Here is a 15456-nt window from a genome sequence, read left to right as displayed (position 1 = left end):
ATGCAGGCAGTGGGTTAAGCTATCTGGATGTTTATTTTTTATTATGAATCATCCCTAGGATTATTGTACAATTCACTCCAAAGCCCTGTGGAAAGTTGGAGCTGTTTCCCTGATCCCGCGTGTCAATCTGCCCCTGGGCCTCGTTCAGGTGAGGTGACTGAGCGCGGGCAGCGCACAGAATGGAGAAAACGGGTGTGTGGGACTGCCCTGATCCCGGTGTCACCCCAACCAAGTGCTTCCTTGGCAAACGCAGCGCTTTGCCATGAAAAGGAAGCCTTTTTCCCAGCGAGGTGCTGGTGTGAGACCCACCTGGGGGGCCGAAGGCAGGAGCTCCCTCCAGCAGGTCGCCCCATTCGGTCTCTGCGGCCAGAAGCAGCGCAACGCTGCTCCAAAACCAACCCTCCACCTCCATAGTGCTTTCACCTACACGCATGCTGAGCATGCCATACTTTGTGCCCTGTATTTTTATTTTTCCTGACTAAACCTTGCACGTGGCACCGAGGGCCCGGTGCGCTCACTGCGTGCCATTACCAGCAGCACAGCCAACGCTTACCTTCGATAGCCAGCATGGCGCGCAGCTCCCGGTTCAGCAGCTCGTAGCGCCGCTCCAGGTCGTGCTCTTTTTCCCTAGGCGAGTTGCAAAAGTTCATCAATATGTTAATTACTAAATCATTAAACACTTAAAAGAACCTTTAACTTGCATTGATTTTAGGACTGGCGACCGACTTTTCTCTGAAAGTTTAAGCTACTCCAAACAAGTGATACACAAACTTAAAACCCTGCGTGATGGGTAACGGGGCCTTTAATGCCCTCTGTTGTACTGAGGGAAACGGTTATTTCACATCCATCCTCAGAGCTGCTGTTGTGGAATGTCCTAAGCGTAAAACATTCCCCCGGATCTAATGAACAGATTCCAGCATCAGCCTATTCGCCGAGATAACACCAGCAGTATTATCCTATATACATTTTGCCCTAATGAATAATGAAAATTAGATTCAGGATTCCGGGATTAGGAAAGCTCGACGTTTGGAGGTGGAATCTCCTGTGCACGGCAGCACGCTAGGTGGCACACCGCAGGAGCTGAGCTGCAGGGAGCAGAGCTGCACCCAGCGCTGCCTCTCCCTGCTGGGAAAAGCTTCCTTTGGCCGGGGCACGGCGCGGAGCCACCCGCCCGCTTCTGAAATGTAATCTGATTCTACCGTAGGGCCTTTGGAAATGTACCTACGCCTCGTGTTTCATATTTTTTCACAGCTCTGGTTAATCTCGTGTCATTGCACGCTCTGCATTGTCAGGTCTGAAATATGAGGAAAACAAGTTCCCCGATGTGCTGCGCGGCTCACCCGCGTTCCTCGTTCTTGAGGAAACATATTAAAATCTGATGGGAAGAAAGCAAAAATGTTTTGCGCCTGTCTGCAGTGTAAATATTCAGGTGAATCGGCCTTCTGGACTTACGTGTGCCCATCTGTACTTACAGGAGGGAAAGCTGGTTCATCCGTCTTATCAAGGCGTTCTTCTTGTTAACCAGCATGAACCACTCCTGCATCATAGCTTCCTCTTCTTCCGTGTTCCTTCCTGCAAAAGAAAGTGCTTCTTTACTTGGGTGGCACTGCACAAGTTAAGCTGTGTAATTCAGTTCAGCTGTTGGAGAATCCACCTCCCCTATCACAGAGCATCACAAGGCAGAATCCCAGTGGTACAACTATCACAGCACTGCGCTATAGGAGTCCTGAAGTCCAAAGCCGTTAGCTTCATAAATAGAACTTTGATAGCAGACACTTTTCATCATATATTTTAAGTCTTCTTCTGAAGTAAACTGTATCATCGCCATGTTCCCAATGAAAAAAATAATCCTGCTGCACCCAAACCCATTGTGGTGGGCAGGACCACCAGGCAAGCCCAGCACAGCCAGGATCACAGACCATCACTGGGAGAGGCATGCAGCACCCCAAGGGCCCTGAATGTGCCATCTGAGGGCGTTGGTGCAAGAGAAGGAGCAGGAAGCAGCAGCAGGGCACTGCCGGTGGGTGGCTGCTCCTGGGGTGCGTGCCTTGCTGCACAGCTGCTCTCCCCCAGGACCTTTGCTTCTGGTTTTGTGTAGAAAAAATCATGCCATGTTTGCACGGCACTGACGATATTCGGCAGTTCTGCACTGCCCCAAAGAGGATTAAGACTTATAGGTAGAGTTTGCTGCTAAGTTACAGATCAAAGGTACTGCTGGATCGGGCCCACTAATGGGGTCTGCAGTTGAGAGCAGTGACAGTTGTCAGTGGCAATGCACCTAGCAGCCCTCATTTATTTGGGGGTGGCAAGGCAGAGGGAAGGATCGCCACAGAGCGAGTGAACGAAAGTTCTCACAACCACAAATACGTGGCCTTAAGAACACGTCGGTCAACTTCTGGCACTAATTTCATGACGAGCAACCTCAGGGCGAGCACCTAAACCTGAGATAGGAACTTCTTTCCCTGACTGTGTCCCCCCCAGACAGAGTTGGCGGCGGTGCACACGGAGGGAAGCCGCAGGTCAGCGCTCCCAAGGGCGCTACTGCGGTGTTCCTGTGCCAACACCGAAGGCCGCGGAACGCGCTCCGGCTGGGCTGGTTTAAAGAGAGTTAACAAAGTCTGTATTGTTTTACCGAATTTTTAATCTTTTCGGTAGCTGTTTTTGTATTCACTTTGGACCATGTGATGCCCTGACACCGGTCATGTGATAGCGGCTGTGATAGGCACAAATCCCCGGGCAGCAACAAAAGAAGAAAGAGGAAAAAAGAAAAAGCTGAGAAAAAGCTTGCCATTTGGAAAAAGGCCAATTGTACCCCGGTGAAGGCCTTTTTGATCAGCAAAATGACACATGTGTGCAATATTAATAGCGCTAGATGGTGATATTTTATTTGTTGACCACGAGCTTTTAAATTCTTGTGCACGGGGCTGAAACAGATTCTTCCCAGGCAAGCAAAATAAAAGACGAGCCGCCGGACGTATAATTTTTAAATAACTCTTTTCAGCACATCCGGTGCCATGCGCTAATTTGCTTTTCTTTTTTTTTTCCTTTGGTGGAAACACTTTCGGCCAAGAAAAACCAAGTGCTCCTCCGACAGCAGCCCTGCGAGCTGAAATCACGTTGGCAGTGCCTGAGCAAAATGCACTGAGCCTCTCCCCGGGCTCAGCACACATCCGCTCTGCAGAACCCCGCTGCCGCGCTGTTCGCATTCGTGGCCGCTGCCTGAGTGCGAAACGAGGGTTTGGTTCCCTCGCTGCAAAGGTCTGAGAATTAAAACAGGAGTAATATCTGTGCTGGCCTCTGAAAAAAAAACAACCCACTGTACAGATTATTTAAATGAAGCGGGAAACGTGTTTGAGAACGGATCGATACCGCGCATGCAAACCCCTTATCTGCGCCAGGACGAGAATCTACCTCTTGCCCACAGATCTTAAACTTACATTTCCTCCCATAATACACGCACTACACCATTGTTTTGGATAAACAACAACAACAACAACAAAACCCTTTTAAAGCTAGTAAGTTGGACCATTACAAATTAATCCTGACTTTAATAACTGGTTAAAGACCCCTTCAGCTTTATAAGTAACAAAAAATATTAAAGCCTGTGATCACAGCGAGCTTTTCTCATTTCTCCTCTCACCATTTGTTATTTAATCCAATACTAGTAATCCAATTTGTCCATCAGACTTTTAAAGGGCAGAATGCAACTTCCCCAGCTTAGACACTTTTCAAAGTACAATATATTTTTCAAATGAATGCTGGATGTTTCATTTTTTCCCCAACTGTTCCTAGCTCTAATGTATGAGGAAAAAAAGAACAAGATGAACATTGTTCGCGCTGATTAAGTAAGAGCTCATTAAAGAGCTGTCAGTGCCGTACTTTGAATATGCATGAAGCATATAATCAGATCTAGTACCGTCACTAGAGGAGAATACGGTAAGTACAAAGGATTGATTTAATTACTTAGAGTGGGCTGCGGTGGTGAAGCAGCCTTGTTAGCGGCAGAGAAAGGAGGCTGTATTCCGGCACGGCCAGGGGAAGGAGGCAGAGTGAGCTTCTGCCACAATGCCTCATCTCGGGATAAAGCACTTTACACCGTAGCTCAAAATGAAGACTGTCAGCTCGCTGAAAAGCCCCGAATTCATCTCATCGTGTTTAACCTCACCTGGTTAACTATCAAGCAGAGCTATTTATTCTCTTTCGCGCTGATTACGGCTCTGCACTTTATCCTGCAGCTCAGTGCTGACTTCTGAGCGTGGCCTCGGACTGCACTGCTCAGCGCTGCAGCCCCGCGTGTGCACAACGCACGGGAAGGAACTCCGAGGCAGAAGCGAAGGGAGCCGTAAGCACGGCACGTCCCTGTGTAAGCACCCAGCACAGCCCTTGGTGTCGTGCTTGCTTACTACATACGCTCTGAGGCCAGAGCCGACAAGGTTTAGCTCATTTATTTTCTCTTTTTCCTCTCTTCCTCCCGTTTTCCAGCCGATACACTCTGCTTCTATCCTTCCGCTAAGAAATCAAGGGAGTTCTGTCCACGCCATTTTCTGATCTGACTGTCCGGCTGGAGTGCTGAGGGATGCCTGCTCTTCTCTCCCCCTCACCTCACATCCCCCAGACCACTCCTCGGCCATCAGGGCAGCCCAGGGCACCACACTGTCCTCGGACACCAGAAACTCCACCAGCTCCTGCACTGTGCATCTGGCTGGGGCATCTCCCACACAGGGCTCAGGCAAGGCTGTAGCATAAAGTTTGCTGCCGCCGTCCTAGGAAGCCAGGATCTTAATAACAGCCAGAAGAGAAAACAACCAAACAACCAAGCAACCACAAAAACCCAGTCCCCCTCCCCACTCCAACTTTATTTCCTCCCATGGTTCATCACACATATTCTAACAGTATTTTCATGACTGTTATTCAGGAACAACTTGAGCCAATTTTCACCTTCAACGCTCAAGAATTACAAGCATGCGTTGTATGTTGCCGTTTTTTTGGAGAACAATACAAGGGACTGCCTTATTTTCACGTTGCACAGCCTCCAGGCAGGCTTTATAAAATATCTTTTCCTTCACTTTCTGCGGGATTTACAAATGGATTTTTGTTTGAATTGCAAGCTAATTATTTGTTCAATATTTAAATAAGGAGCGTTTTGACAAATGCCTGTTCTGAACCAATTTCAAAGAGCAAACTGCTTTTTTTTTCCCTTTCTTTCCTGCTGAAAATGCTTCTAACACACCCTTACCATCAGCAGGCGATTGGGATGCATATGTGCCATTAGATCCATTATTTTAAAGCCTTTTGGGCAGCCAGTCACTAGATAAACCAAATATGGATTAACATAGTGAAACTGTACATCGCTAAGAAAACAGAGGCTAAAGTGCTACAAAACACCGTGAGTACCACTTAAAGGGAAGAAAAAGCAGCAACATGCAGGGACAGGATGGGTCTGCAGTGTAAATGGATGAACACAGTAACTCCTCTACATGATATATTGTTGTAAATCTGTCAAGATAAGCCAATAGATTCATACTTTAAAAAAAAATCCTCACATGTAAATGTATTTAGCCGTTGTGCAAAAATGAATTACAACCTACAGCAGATAAATAATAAAGGCTTTCTATCAGCATCCCCTGTCAGCCCATTTGGTCTGGCAAGAAATAACAGGTTCACAGAAATCACTTTGCATGCTGTCTCAAGCAGTAATTGTTTTTAAATTTTATTTGCACTGCGTATAGTGTGTGCCATGGTGTCATGTTAAACACAGAAAGCTCCCCATCTCCCCATTTACCTCGACAGAACTACACGAAAAACAACCTACTTAAGACAGAGCCCATTCTTCGCCCATTTGCTGCTGTTTACCCACAGTTTTAAAGCAGAATAGAAGCAGCTTTCTTCCCTCAGCGCACTTGGGTGAAGAGGCCAGCAGCAGGATGCCAGCCGTGGGAGCGGGAGCGAGGCGAATAATGACCAAAATTGGCAACTCCGTCCCGTTCCTCTGCTCTGAGAGCCGTGCTATTTGCTGTCTGACAGCAGCAAGGTGACCACTATGGGCCGTCCGAATGCTGGCAAATTCCACAAATTCTGAGAACATATACCACTGCGCTTGTTTGCCTGCTGGAAACCAATCGAGTTGCATTCGGGCAATTAGGGGGACAGGTTTTTACGAGTTGCTGTATTAGGAGCAACCGGACAGATTGGCTTGGTTACCTGAAGGAGAACATGAACAGCAAATAAAGGAATAGTTCGAGGATGTGCCTCGTCTTGTCTCATAGGAACCTGAGGAAATGCACTGAAATTGAGGGCGGTGTGTTCACAACCGATAAAAGAACTCTCTCTGCCCAAAGCCTCGGCGCTTACCATCGAACGCGTTGCCACAAGGCGATGTTGAAACTAAGAGCTCAGCAAGAATTAAAAGCGGGCTGAATGCTGAACAGGGGAAGGCAAGGCTGTACCAATAAATACTCTGACAAACAAACAGAAGACACAAGAGGGAGGAACCAGGTCCTCCCTGCTGTAGGACAGGGGCTAACCTCCTTCTAGAGGACAATCTTTGGTGGAAAAACTCAAGCATTTTAGTTACGTTATTCTTAAAAGCTCTCCGTATTGAAAGAGAGCCTCCAGTAGGCAGCGTGAACAGCTGGGCTGCTCGACCTCGAGCTTCACACCTTCCATTTCAGTATTACCACGCTCACCTTCCCTCCAGAATACTTCTTATTTCACTGACTGACGACCTCCTTGGTTATTGAAAATCACTGAACATGAACAAGAGTTGCCACCGAGAGACATACGAGATGGGTGTCTTGTTTAGATGGCCCTGCAGGAGTGAGCGCTAGCCATCAGCCAAAGCCCTTGCATGATTTTCCTGAATGGGAAAATGCCTAAGGAACACTGTGAAGAAAAATGCATGGCCACTAACTTGCTGTCTGAGAGCAGTTCAGGAGACATTGATGTCCACACAATGAAGTCTCATAAAGGTGGGTGCCGACTGCCAAGAATCTGCCAGGCTGAGCTGTATTGCGTTGCAGTCTGACTACTTCGGCCCCAAAAGCACTGTAACCCTAATGAAACAGAGCCTTGGCTAAGGGAATTCCTTTATCACAAGAACACATCAAATTAGCTTACGATCAAGCAGAAAACGTGTAATTTCTTTGCTTTCTGAAATGAAATAAATCAGAGAGCTCATTGAGAACTTTGAGAGCTGTGCAAACAGGTTGGGGCTCTCACCACAGCGCAGCGCACGCCAGGATTTCTCTTACCCACAGCTGGACTGACACAGAGAGACAAATGTCTGCAGCCCATGGCCTGGCTACCTGAGGTTGTCCCAGGACACAAACTTTCATGGAAGAGGAGAGATTGCTGATTTTTCCCTATGCAAGTCAACACAGTGGCCACAAGAAAATAACAGAAAATCAACAGAAACACAATGCCTAGCCTTGATAAAGAGAATGAGTGTATTTTAAATGTGAGGTTATTAATTAAGGTGAAGAAAACACATAGCTGGTGGCCCAAAATTTAGACAGCAAGGGGTGAGATTCAAGTGAAAAATCTGGGGACTCCTATAAAACAGCAATGCTTCCTTCCCAAGGACAATGTTTGCAGGGACCCTCACACTAGACAGAACCAACACTTGTCCCTCTCTACCCTCCAGAACTCATTATTCCCAAATTTGCTCCTGTAACACAACTTCAGAAGAAGCCTGGGCTTGGGAAAGCCATCAAACCTTTGCTTGCAGCACAGGAAACAAGCACCATTAGCTGGGACACCTGAACCTCTTAAACCATGGAAAAAACTATCAGTTTTCACTTGAAAATTCACCAAGAGTTGGATGGTAATCTGGAAAACAGACTATTTTGCTTGCAGGTCAAAAAGCAGAGTTGGATGCTCTGTTACCAGTGAATACTCTTTATACCAGTCCCACCTGCCTGTTCACAAGGCGAGTGATGGTCAGTTTCTGAAGTGAGAGAGAAGTTAAAGTCTTTGCATTGTGCTCTTCTAAGGGGCATGCTTCTTTCAGAATACTTAGTCTTGGGGCTAGAAAGGGGTGGTGTGCAGTAAAAAATAACTTAACTGGACAGGGCTTAATTTAACCCAAACAGCTGCTTGATGTGAGATGACGGCTGGCACTGAATATGACCATGTAGCGATGTCACCAAAGAGGACTGGTTTCATTGGGAGCTGGCAGGTTCATACCTCTGGGACCTAAAGCTTCCCAGGGCTAACTAGGCACATTTAGTTAGGCCAAGGTGCCCTGGGGCTCCACAGTTCCCAGAGCTGACAGAAAAAGCATTTTTGGTGGTAAAAGGGAGAAAAGTGAGGAAAAAATAAGAGAGCTTTCTGCAGAGCACAGTGTGAGCTGGGAGCCCCAGGGTGACCGCAATGCCTTTCTCCTCACCGCTCTCTTTACAGGCAGGCCCTGCTTGTGGAGAACGCCGGCTTCCAGGCATGGAGCCAGAGACTAGGCTGACCACATGAAAGACCATTTATACTGCAATACCACAATGAAAGATGGAAATCAGCTAAAGAAGCAAGTGTCTGTTGGGTCTTGCAAGACTTCTGGAAGGCTTGCAAGTCTATTCAGTGCGCCGAGGGCTCTCCCAGAGCAGCCTCCTGCTATGCAGGCAGTGCTGCCTTCGGGCGCTCTCCTTCACCTCCATGATGAGGCTACAGCTGGGGAGGGCACGGAGAGCGGGCCGGCTTCTCCCCCAGCCGCCAGGCAGCCAATGGTAGTGCTGTGTTGCTTTGAGAAAATAAAAAACCACTGTCCTTTCATTGCTGGGCTTCTTTACAGTGGGATGAACTCAGGTGGGGAAGGCTGACCACGCATGCTGTCTGCATTTGCTCTTGGGAAGCAAACCTCTCCCAGCAGACACATTGAACTGAGATCCAGGAGAAGTGGGGAGCTCAAGGCCGAGCTCCATGCTGAGGTGCAGCCCAGAGAGCCTGCCCAATGGGAGCTGCGGGAATACTGGGCACCAAGGAAAGCCCATCTGGCTGGTGGGCCCTCAGAAGGAGCAACCAGGCTGCCTCGCAGGAGCTGCTGGGAGGAGTCGGAGGTTGGAGAGGATGAAATTGGCAAAACAGGAGGCTTTGCGGATGGAACACGGCGGAAAGGAAAGTGAAAGAAAACTGACGAGCCTGGAGAACTCCAGAAGGAGTGGACAGCAAGCGTGGCATGTTGCTGTAAGAGCTGTGGGGCTGTAAGAGCTGTGGGGTTATTAAGTCCTACTTTCCAATTTGGGTAAGATAGGAAAGCATGAGAAGAGCATGCTGACTTCCCTACCTAGTTACAGCTTTTTCTGCGTACACACACACCAGCATTCCTCTTGATTTCTGCCTGCACATGCAAGCTTGGGTAGAAAGGAGCTAATCCAAGGAAGTGTATTTGGAATGAAGAAATAAACACGCAAAAGGGACTAATATACAAATGTATCCCTTCCTGCTGATAGGGAGGACAGCGACAAAACCAACTTTTAAACAGAGCCCATCTCTAATGCAAAACTGAACACCCAGTATTTTCCTCCCCTAGCACTAATGCTGGTGGATACAAACCCACATTCACTGTGGAAAATGCCAAAGAATTGTCAATGCAATTGGTTTTAAAAGCCAAAACTTGTTCTAGGGGCTGCGGCACCTCCTCCCAGCTTACAGCAAGTGCAAATTCCTATTACAGACCGAGGGACTCCAGCAAGAAGCATTCAAGACCGTATAATGCTGTCTGGTAAATACAGCTCGATAATCAGGATTGTGAAGGTGCAGAGCATATAAGGGATTTATTTTTTGATAGTGAATCTGTGCACATATACATCATCAAGCATCCATTGAGAAGCAGAACACTCCAAGTGATTAATACAGCTAAAGGGGGCAGATAAGAGATCAATGACAAAATCACCTGGTAAAAAAGAAAAAAAGAAAAAAAAAGTAAAAGGTGTTGCATTAAAAGGGCTTTTACTTTGCATGGCAAACAATACGGAGAAACCTGTATTTTAGCACTTGTGCACAAGAAGCACTCCAAAGTATGCCAGGATGAGAAGAGAAACCCATCCTTTCTAATAATCTTGTGACAAAAGCTAAAAGACATCATCCTATTAACTAGTGATCTCAACTGCTAATGCGGAGTACTTCCTGGTGCCTTTTATGTAGAATGCTGCTATTAAAAAACCACTAAACATTCACTGCGAACAACACAGAATCATTCATCTTTTATCAGCATCTCTTGTTCGAGGAGTATGAGAGGGGCTGAAGGTGTCATTGATATTATAGAGTGGAAATTAATCAGAAATTTTTCTCATATTTTCCTCATCACACTAATTTACTTTTGTACAAATTTTCCCCTGCTAAAAAGTTCATACCCAGCCCCCTGTTGTACGCTTTTAAGTTGAGAATATTCAACGAGCGCGTCAACTGAAAGGCACCAGGTCCCAACACAAAAAGCATTCGAAATTCTCATTTAGTTGTCTTTATTTTGCTAGCGCCATGTGGTCCTTGAAGATGTAGAAAACACGGGAAGCCGAGTAAAGATCAGAGCAGGCTCATTAGCATTCTGACAAAATTGGAGTGGTGGAGATGTATAGTTTGCCTAGTTTGTCGTTTTGAAAGCTACCGGTGGTAAGCTTTCTATTTCATTGTGCTTTTGTCTTTTTTGGGGGTTTTCAACGCAGCGGGGTGTTTGTTAGCCTAGGTTTTCACAGTGCATTGTGGGAACCTTTCCTGCACATTCAGCCTATATAGTATCATTCGAGTTCAAGTCAAAAAGTTTTTTTTTTTTCCTATTTATTTCATAACAACCCAGACCAACGTATAATCGTCTGGCTGTCAAAACCCACCCTGCCTAACACCTGTCTCATCAAGTTACAAAATAAAAAATAAAATAAACTCTGAGCTGTATTGTAAAATAAAACTTTTCAAACACGTTGCTAGTTTTCTTCAAAAGACAAGATAAGAAGAAATTAATTTAAATTCTGCTGTTTACAATCAACTAGGAATGCATTTGAGACAGATCCAGTCGATTAGAATTCAAAAGAGACTCTTTCCCTCTATAAGATCCCAATTCTATTTCAGAGCCTCTTGAAGGAAAGATTGGTTTATGCTCCAGAATTATGTAAATAATGAATTACCTCTTAGAAGACCTAAAGAAGTTATTACTCCAGCCATTTGATTCTTTTTTTTTTTTAACATAAGGCTCACTTTGAAGGGCTAAAAGGGCTACATTAATGCTGCTATTCGACACAAACGTTTCCAAGTTGCAACGGAATGGATAAAGGTCTTTTGGGATGAATTTATCTGCTCAATCCTTGCGGTTGCCCTCCTCTCTCGGATGATGACCCAAAAGAATGTCAACAGCTCATTTCCCAGAGCGCTGGGAGAACCCCTGTGCCAGCCATCATCCGCGTGCTCTCAAAGCAACGTTTCAAACCTTGTGTTCCACAAATGTTTAAAGAGATCTGCTCTCATCTCCACCGCCCTGGCAGCGCTTGGGACACCAGTGCTTGGGGAATGCTGGCTGCTGGAGTCCAAGTGTGACTGCCACACGTGTGTGCAACCTGAATGTTTCCAATTCCTGCTGTTGAGCTGAACCCATGCTATGGCAGTAGCAAGCAAATGTTGAGAACCCACGTATATTGACTCGTCCTTAGTTCAGCCTTTCAATTCTTTAATATGATGTGTCTACCTGCCAAAATTGCAGATACCCCTTTGGTATGGAAGGATCAAACCTGCCTCGAAAGGAGTTACAGCGGTCGTGATTCTGATACAGTAAATTCTACAATGGAATGGGGATTAAAGGTTTATTTACTTAGCAATGAGGAAAAGGATAAACAAATATTAAGAGAAAGATCCGCTTTACACAAACCCTTCAAAAGTCTTTCTTTTTGTCACATGCCCAAACAGCATCACAACGCTTGCCAGAAGAGCAAGCCTCTTCCTACCAAGGACATGGTCTGCCAGGTCCGCGAATGATCCCTGGCCTTCAGGCCCCAAACAGCACAGGCAGGTAAGGGCAGGAATGTGGCCCTGCAATGCCCTGGCTGCAGAACTGGCAGATCTCCACGTCTACATCACATCTACATCCCACGTGAAATGCAGCGGCTTTCATCCTGGAGCACTGGGCAATGTTTAAGCCGCGCATCAGTTCCCCCCTCCCAGCCGAAAGCAACCCCCATCCCGCAGCACGATGCAGCAGGAATACGTTAAAGGCAAACAAAAGGCAGAGTTCTGCCAGCTCCGAGGTGCCACCTTTACTTCAAATCTGCTTTTAATCACTTTGCTCCTTCTCATTCAAACTCCTCGCAGAGTCGAATAACCTGCAGACTGTTACACGCACGGTGGCGAAGACGACTGAATTATTCTCTATACTTCGCAATGTGTGTTTAGCTGCAAAATTATTTATCTCCTTCACTGCGTTCTGCCGCGAAAGTTCCCCCAAGAAGAATTGTCTGGACCAGCCATATCAAATTAGAGGGCAGTCAGGAGTGTCTAAGTCCAGCTTTAAAACAAATATCATAACAATTACTTAGCCATATGGAAAATAGGGTATGTCTTTCCTGAAAGCTTTTATACATTTTCTATCTCAAATTTCAACTTCATTAGAAACTATTTCTGACTAGCAAGCTGCAAGATTGCTAAATATCTGTTAACTCACCATGAAGCAAGAGACTCTTTTTAATGGCAGAACTTTTCCAAGATGCAAATGAACAATAATCTAATTTCAAGAGTAAATTAACTGAAGGAATCGTTTCAACGTGTTGCAAAGTCCCGGGAGCGGAGCGGTGAGCGGCAGCCCCTCGCTCAGCCCCTCGCTCAGCCCAGCCCCATCTGCAGAAGAGCCCACATTGTGCTCGTGTTTGGGTTCCTCTGACTTAAAGGCCAGATGTTTCACAAATGACCAACAATCGGAGGTTAGAATAAATTAATGACTGATTTCTGAGCTTTGATGGAATTAAGCATACTTCTTTTCTCAATGTGCCATGTGAATGTTCTCCCGTTAAACTTTTTTTCTTTTTTTTTTTCTTTTTTTTTTTTTTTCTTTTTTTTTTTGACAAGTGAGGCCACCCGGCAGAAAACAACTGATGCAAAACCCAGGAGTAATCCCTCTGTTTAGTTCAACACTGTGGTTAGCCTTAACACTGCCTCTATTATCCAATGGATTTAGAGAAACTTTCATTTATTTGTTGGCCTCGGTCTTCAACTTTGTTGCCTTCTTTAAAGAGCCCCAGACCCATTCCTATGTAAATACATTTGCATGCAGCCACAATGACACTTTCTGGGACTCTGATTAAGCTTGCAGAACCAGATAGCTGCAGCGTGCACATTTGTGATCTCCACGTAAGCACTTTCCCAAATACATACGAGCAAATGAAGCTGATGTCACCCTCGCCCCAGGAGTTTAAAGAAAGGCTCCCTGGCAAAGCACAGCCCGAAGCCCAAAAGCTCTGTCCCGCAATGACAGCGTTACACGGCAGCCAGCACTGAGTAGCTACCGTGACGCGGTATTTGTGCCCAACACCACGTCCTTCTCATCTCAGAGCTGCAAGATCGAGGCTTTTTCGCTGCAAACTATCCTCTCCTAGCCCGCTCCACAGCAGAATTCCTGCTGTAACAGTGAGGATTCGCAGCTCCTCCTTTTGCGCTTGCTTTTTCTTGCTGCCTCTGTTTATAAGGAGTACCCAGAGTATAATGTATGATTATACACTGTACACAATGCAGCCTTCCTGCAGCCAATTCAAATAGCAAGCTTTGCATCCAGCAAGTCTATTATGAAACAGCACCAGGATTAATCCATGCAATTACAACCCACAAAAAATGCAGGTGGACAATCAGCACGAGTTTGCCCTTCCCATGTACAAAATGCCACTACCTTAAAGGTTTAAGTTCTGCAGGAGAGGCACGGTGGACTTAGAGCACACACCAGGAGCTGTTTTTGTGATTTCCCAGGCACTGATGACTGCAGGCCATGAACTGCAGCTCCATATAGCCCTGCAGTATACGTTCAAGGAGATAACGCCTTCTTCCAGGGCTAAAATGAACATCCAGCTCCTTGCTTTTGCAAGACGATCTGTTTTAACATAGTTTTAAAAACTCTGTACACCAAACTTCTTTAAAAAAATCCTATTAAGTCATTATTCAAGACCACTGCTACACATACAAAGAAAAATGAAGCCAAAATATAACTACCAAGCTTAATTACACATGAAAATGCACTGCTAGTGGACAACACCTTGCATAGCTGCCAGCCCCTCAGTGAAGGCACCAGCACCATTCAGAAACCAGCTCTGATTTACACTTTATTTCCTTTATTCCTGAGGGCTGTAAATACCATATACAAACCCAATTTCTCTCGTTGGACTCAGCACATCAATACAAAAGCAAATGAACTACCAAAGTGCCCTAATTAACAATTTTGCAAGTGAATGCAGACATCAGTGCCACACTGCAGCCATTAAAGTCTATTCCTCCCCATATCTGTTTCTGTTAACATTTCAATATAGACCAATTAAATGACCTTTCCCCCTCTCAAACTCAATTAAGCTATTTGAACATCAATTGATAACTTACCATGTATTTATGCAAAACGTGCAAGCGAGAGATTCATTTTTCAATCCTAATGATGTTTTGGAGAAGGAAAACTACCTTAGCTCCCCTGCCATGGTATCCCATGGGGCTGGGCTGTGCGTCCCAGGCACCCAGCAGGTGCGGTGGCACTGCCTTGGGGCACTGCGGTGTGCACGGTGGCCTGGCAGTGGGCACAGCACTACTGAGGTTGGTATGGCAGCCCGGCAGTGGCACCCTGGCGAAGACAGGTGCAAGGCAGATTCCTTGCTGATTGCATGTAGGCCCTGGTGGGCGCTGCCCTGAGGTCACAGCAGCGTGGGGGCAGCCTGTTGAAGCATCGTGGCGTTGGGTCACAGTCAGCACGCCACTGGGTGGCACAGGGTCACAGCAGCCAACTTATGCAAAGCCAGAATTCTTTCTGTCTTCTTATTTTCTTTTTTTGCCCTCTTCCCCTTGCTCTTGATTTTTCACAACTCACTTTGCAGCAAAAGAGCAAAAGAATGCACGCACCTTCCCCGGTATCACACGGCAGGCACGATGCTGGAACTGGGCTTGCCTGACCCAGGTTAAAAGAGGCAATTTGAGGACATTTGCGTTTTCCCAAGGGGCTGAGTACACCAAAAGTCTGTTTATCCCAAATTCAGGGCACCCGATGGCACAAACAAGGCAGAAGGACCAAAGGCGGCACTGAATTCTTTGCTCGTGTTAAAAGCCAGATAAGGGTTAGGGTCTCTTCAAAAAGTGGCCTCTGCTGCCCAGCTCAGGTAAACAGCTCCCTCCGGGTGCAGAGATAGCGGCTGAAAGCACGGGGTTCATTGAAAATAAGGCCCCCTCCTTGGCTCAAGGAATCTGAGACAGAGGCATTGTCAGAGTGCTGTTGCTAATTTAGGTGAGAAAACACAAATTGGTTGCCTC

The 15456-nt window shown here is 46.3% G+C and overlaps 1 protein-coding gene across 16 annotated transcripts in view; it reads right to left on the bottom strand.

Annotated features, from left to right (window-relative positions):
* EHBP1 (EH domain binding protein 1) overlaps positions 1-15456 on the bottom strand; it is a 195532-nt gene that overhangs the window by 4035 nt on the left and 176041 nt on the right. For all 16 annotated transcript variants that reach the window (XM_015278098.4, XM_046939158.1, XM_046939161.1 and 13 more), the window contains 2 exons: positions 1473-1572; positions 554-627 (listed from right to left, as the gene is read on the bottom strand). In XM_015278098.4, the coding sequence (XP_015133584.2) occupies positions 554-627; positions 1473-1572 (174 nt within the window). The remainder of the gene's footprint in view (positions 1-553; positions 628-1472; positions 1573-15456) is intronic.

The sequence above is a fragment of the Gallus gallus genome, chromosome 3 (genome assembly GCF_016699485.2).
Source record: "Gallus gallus isolate bGalGal1 chromosome 3, bGalGal1.mat.broiler.GRCg7b, whole genome shotgun sequence".
Classification (NCBI taxonomy): domain Eukaryota; kingdom Metazoa; phylum Chordata; class Aves; order Galliformes; family Phasianidae; genus Gallus; species Gallus gallus.
The sequence above is the reverse complement of the archived record's forward strand: the minus strand, read 5'-3'. Positions and strand labels throughout refer to the sequence as shown.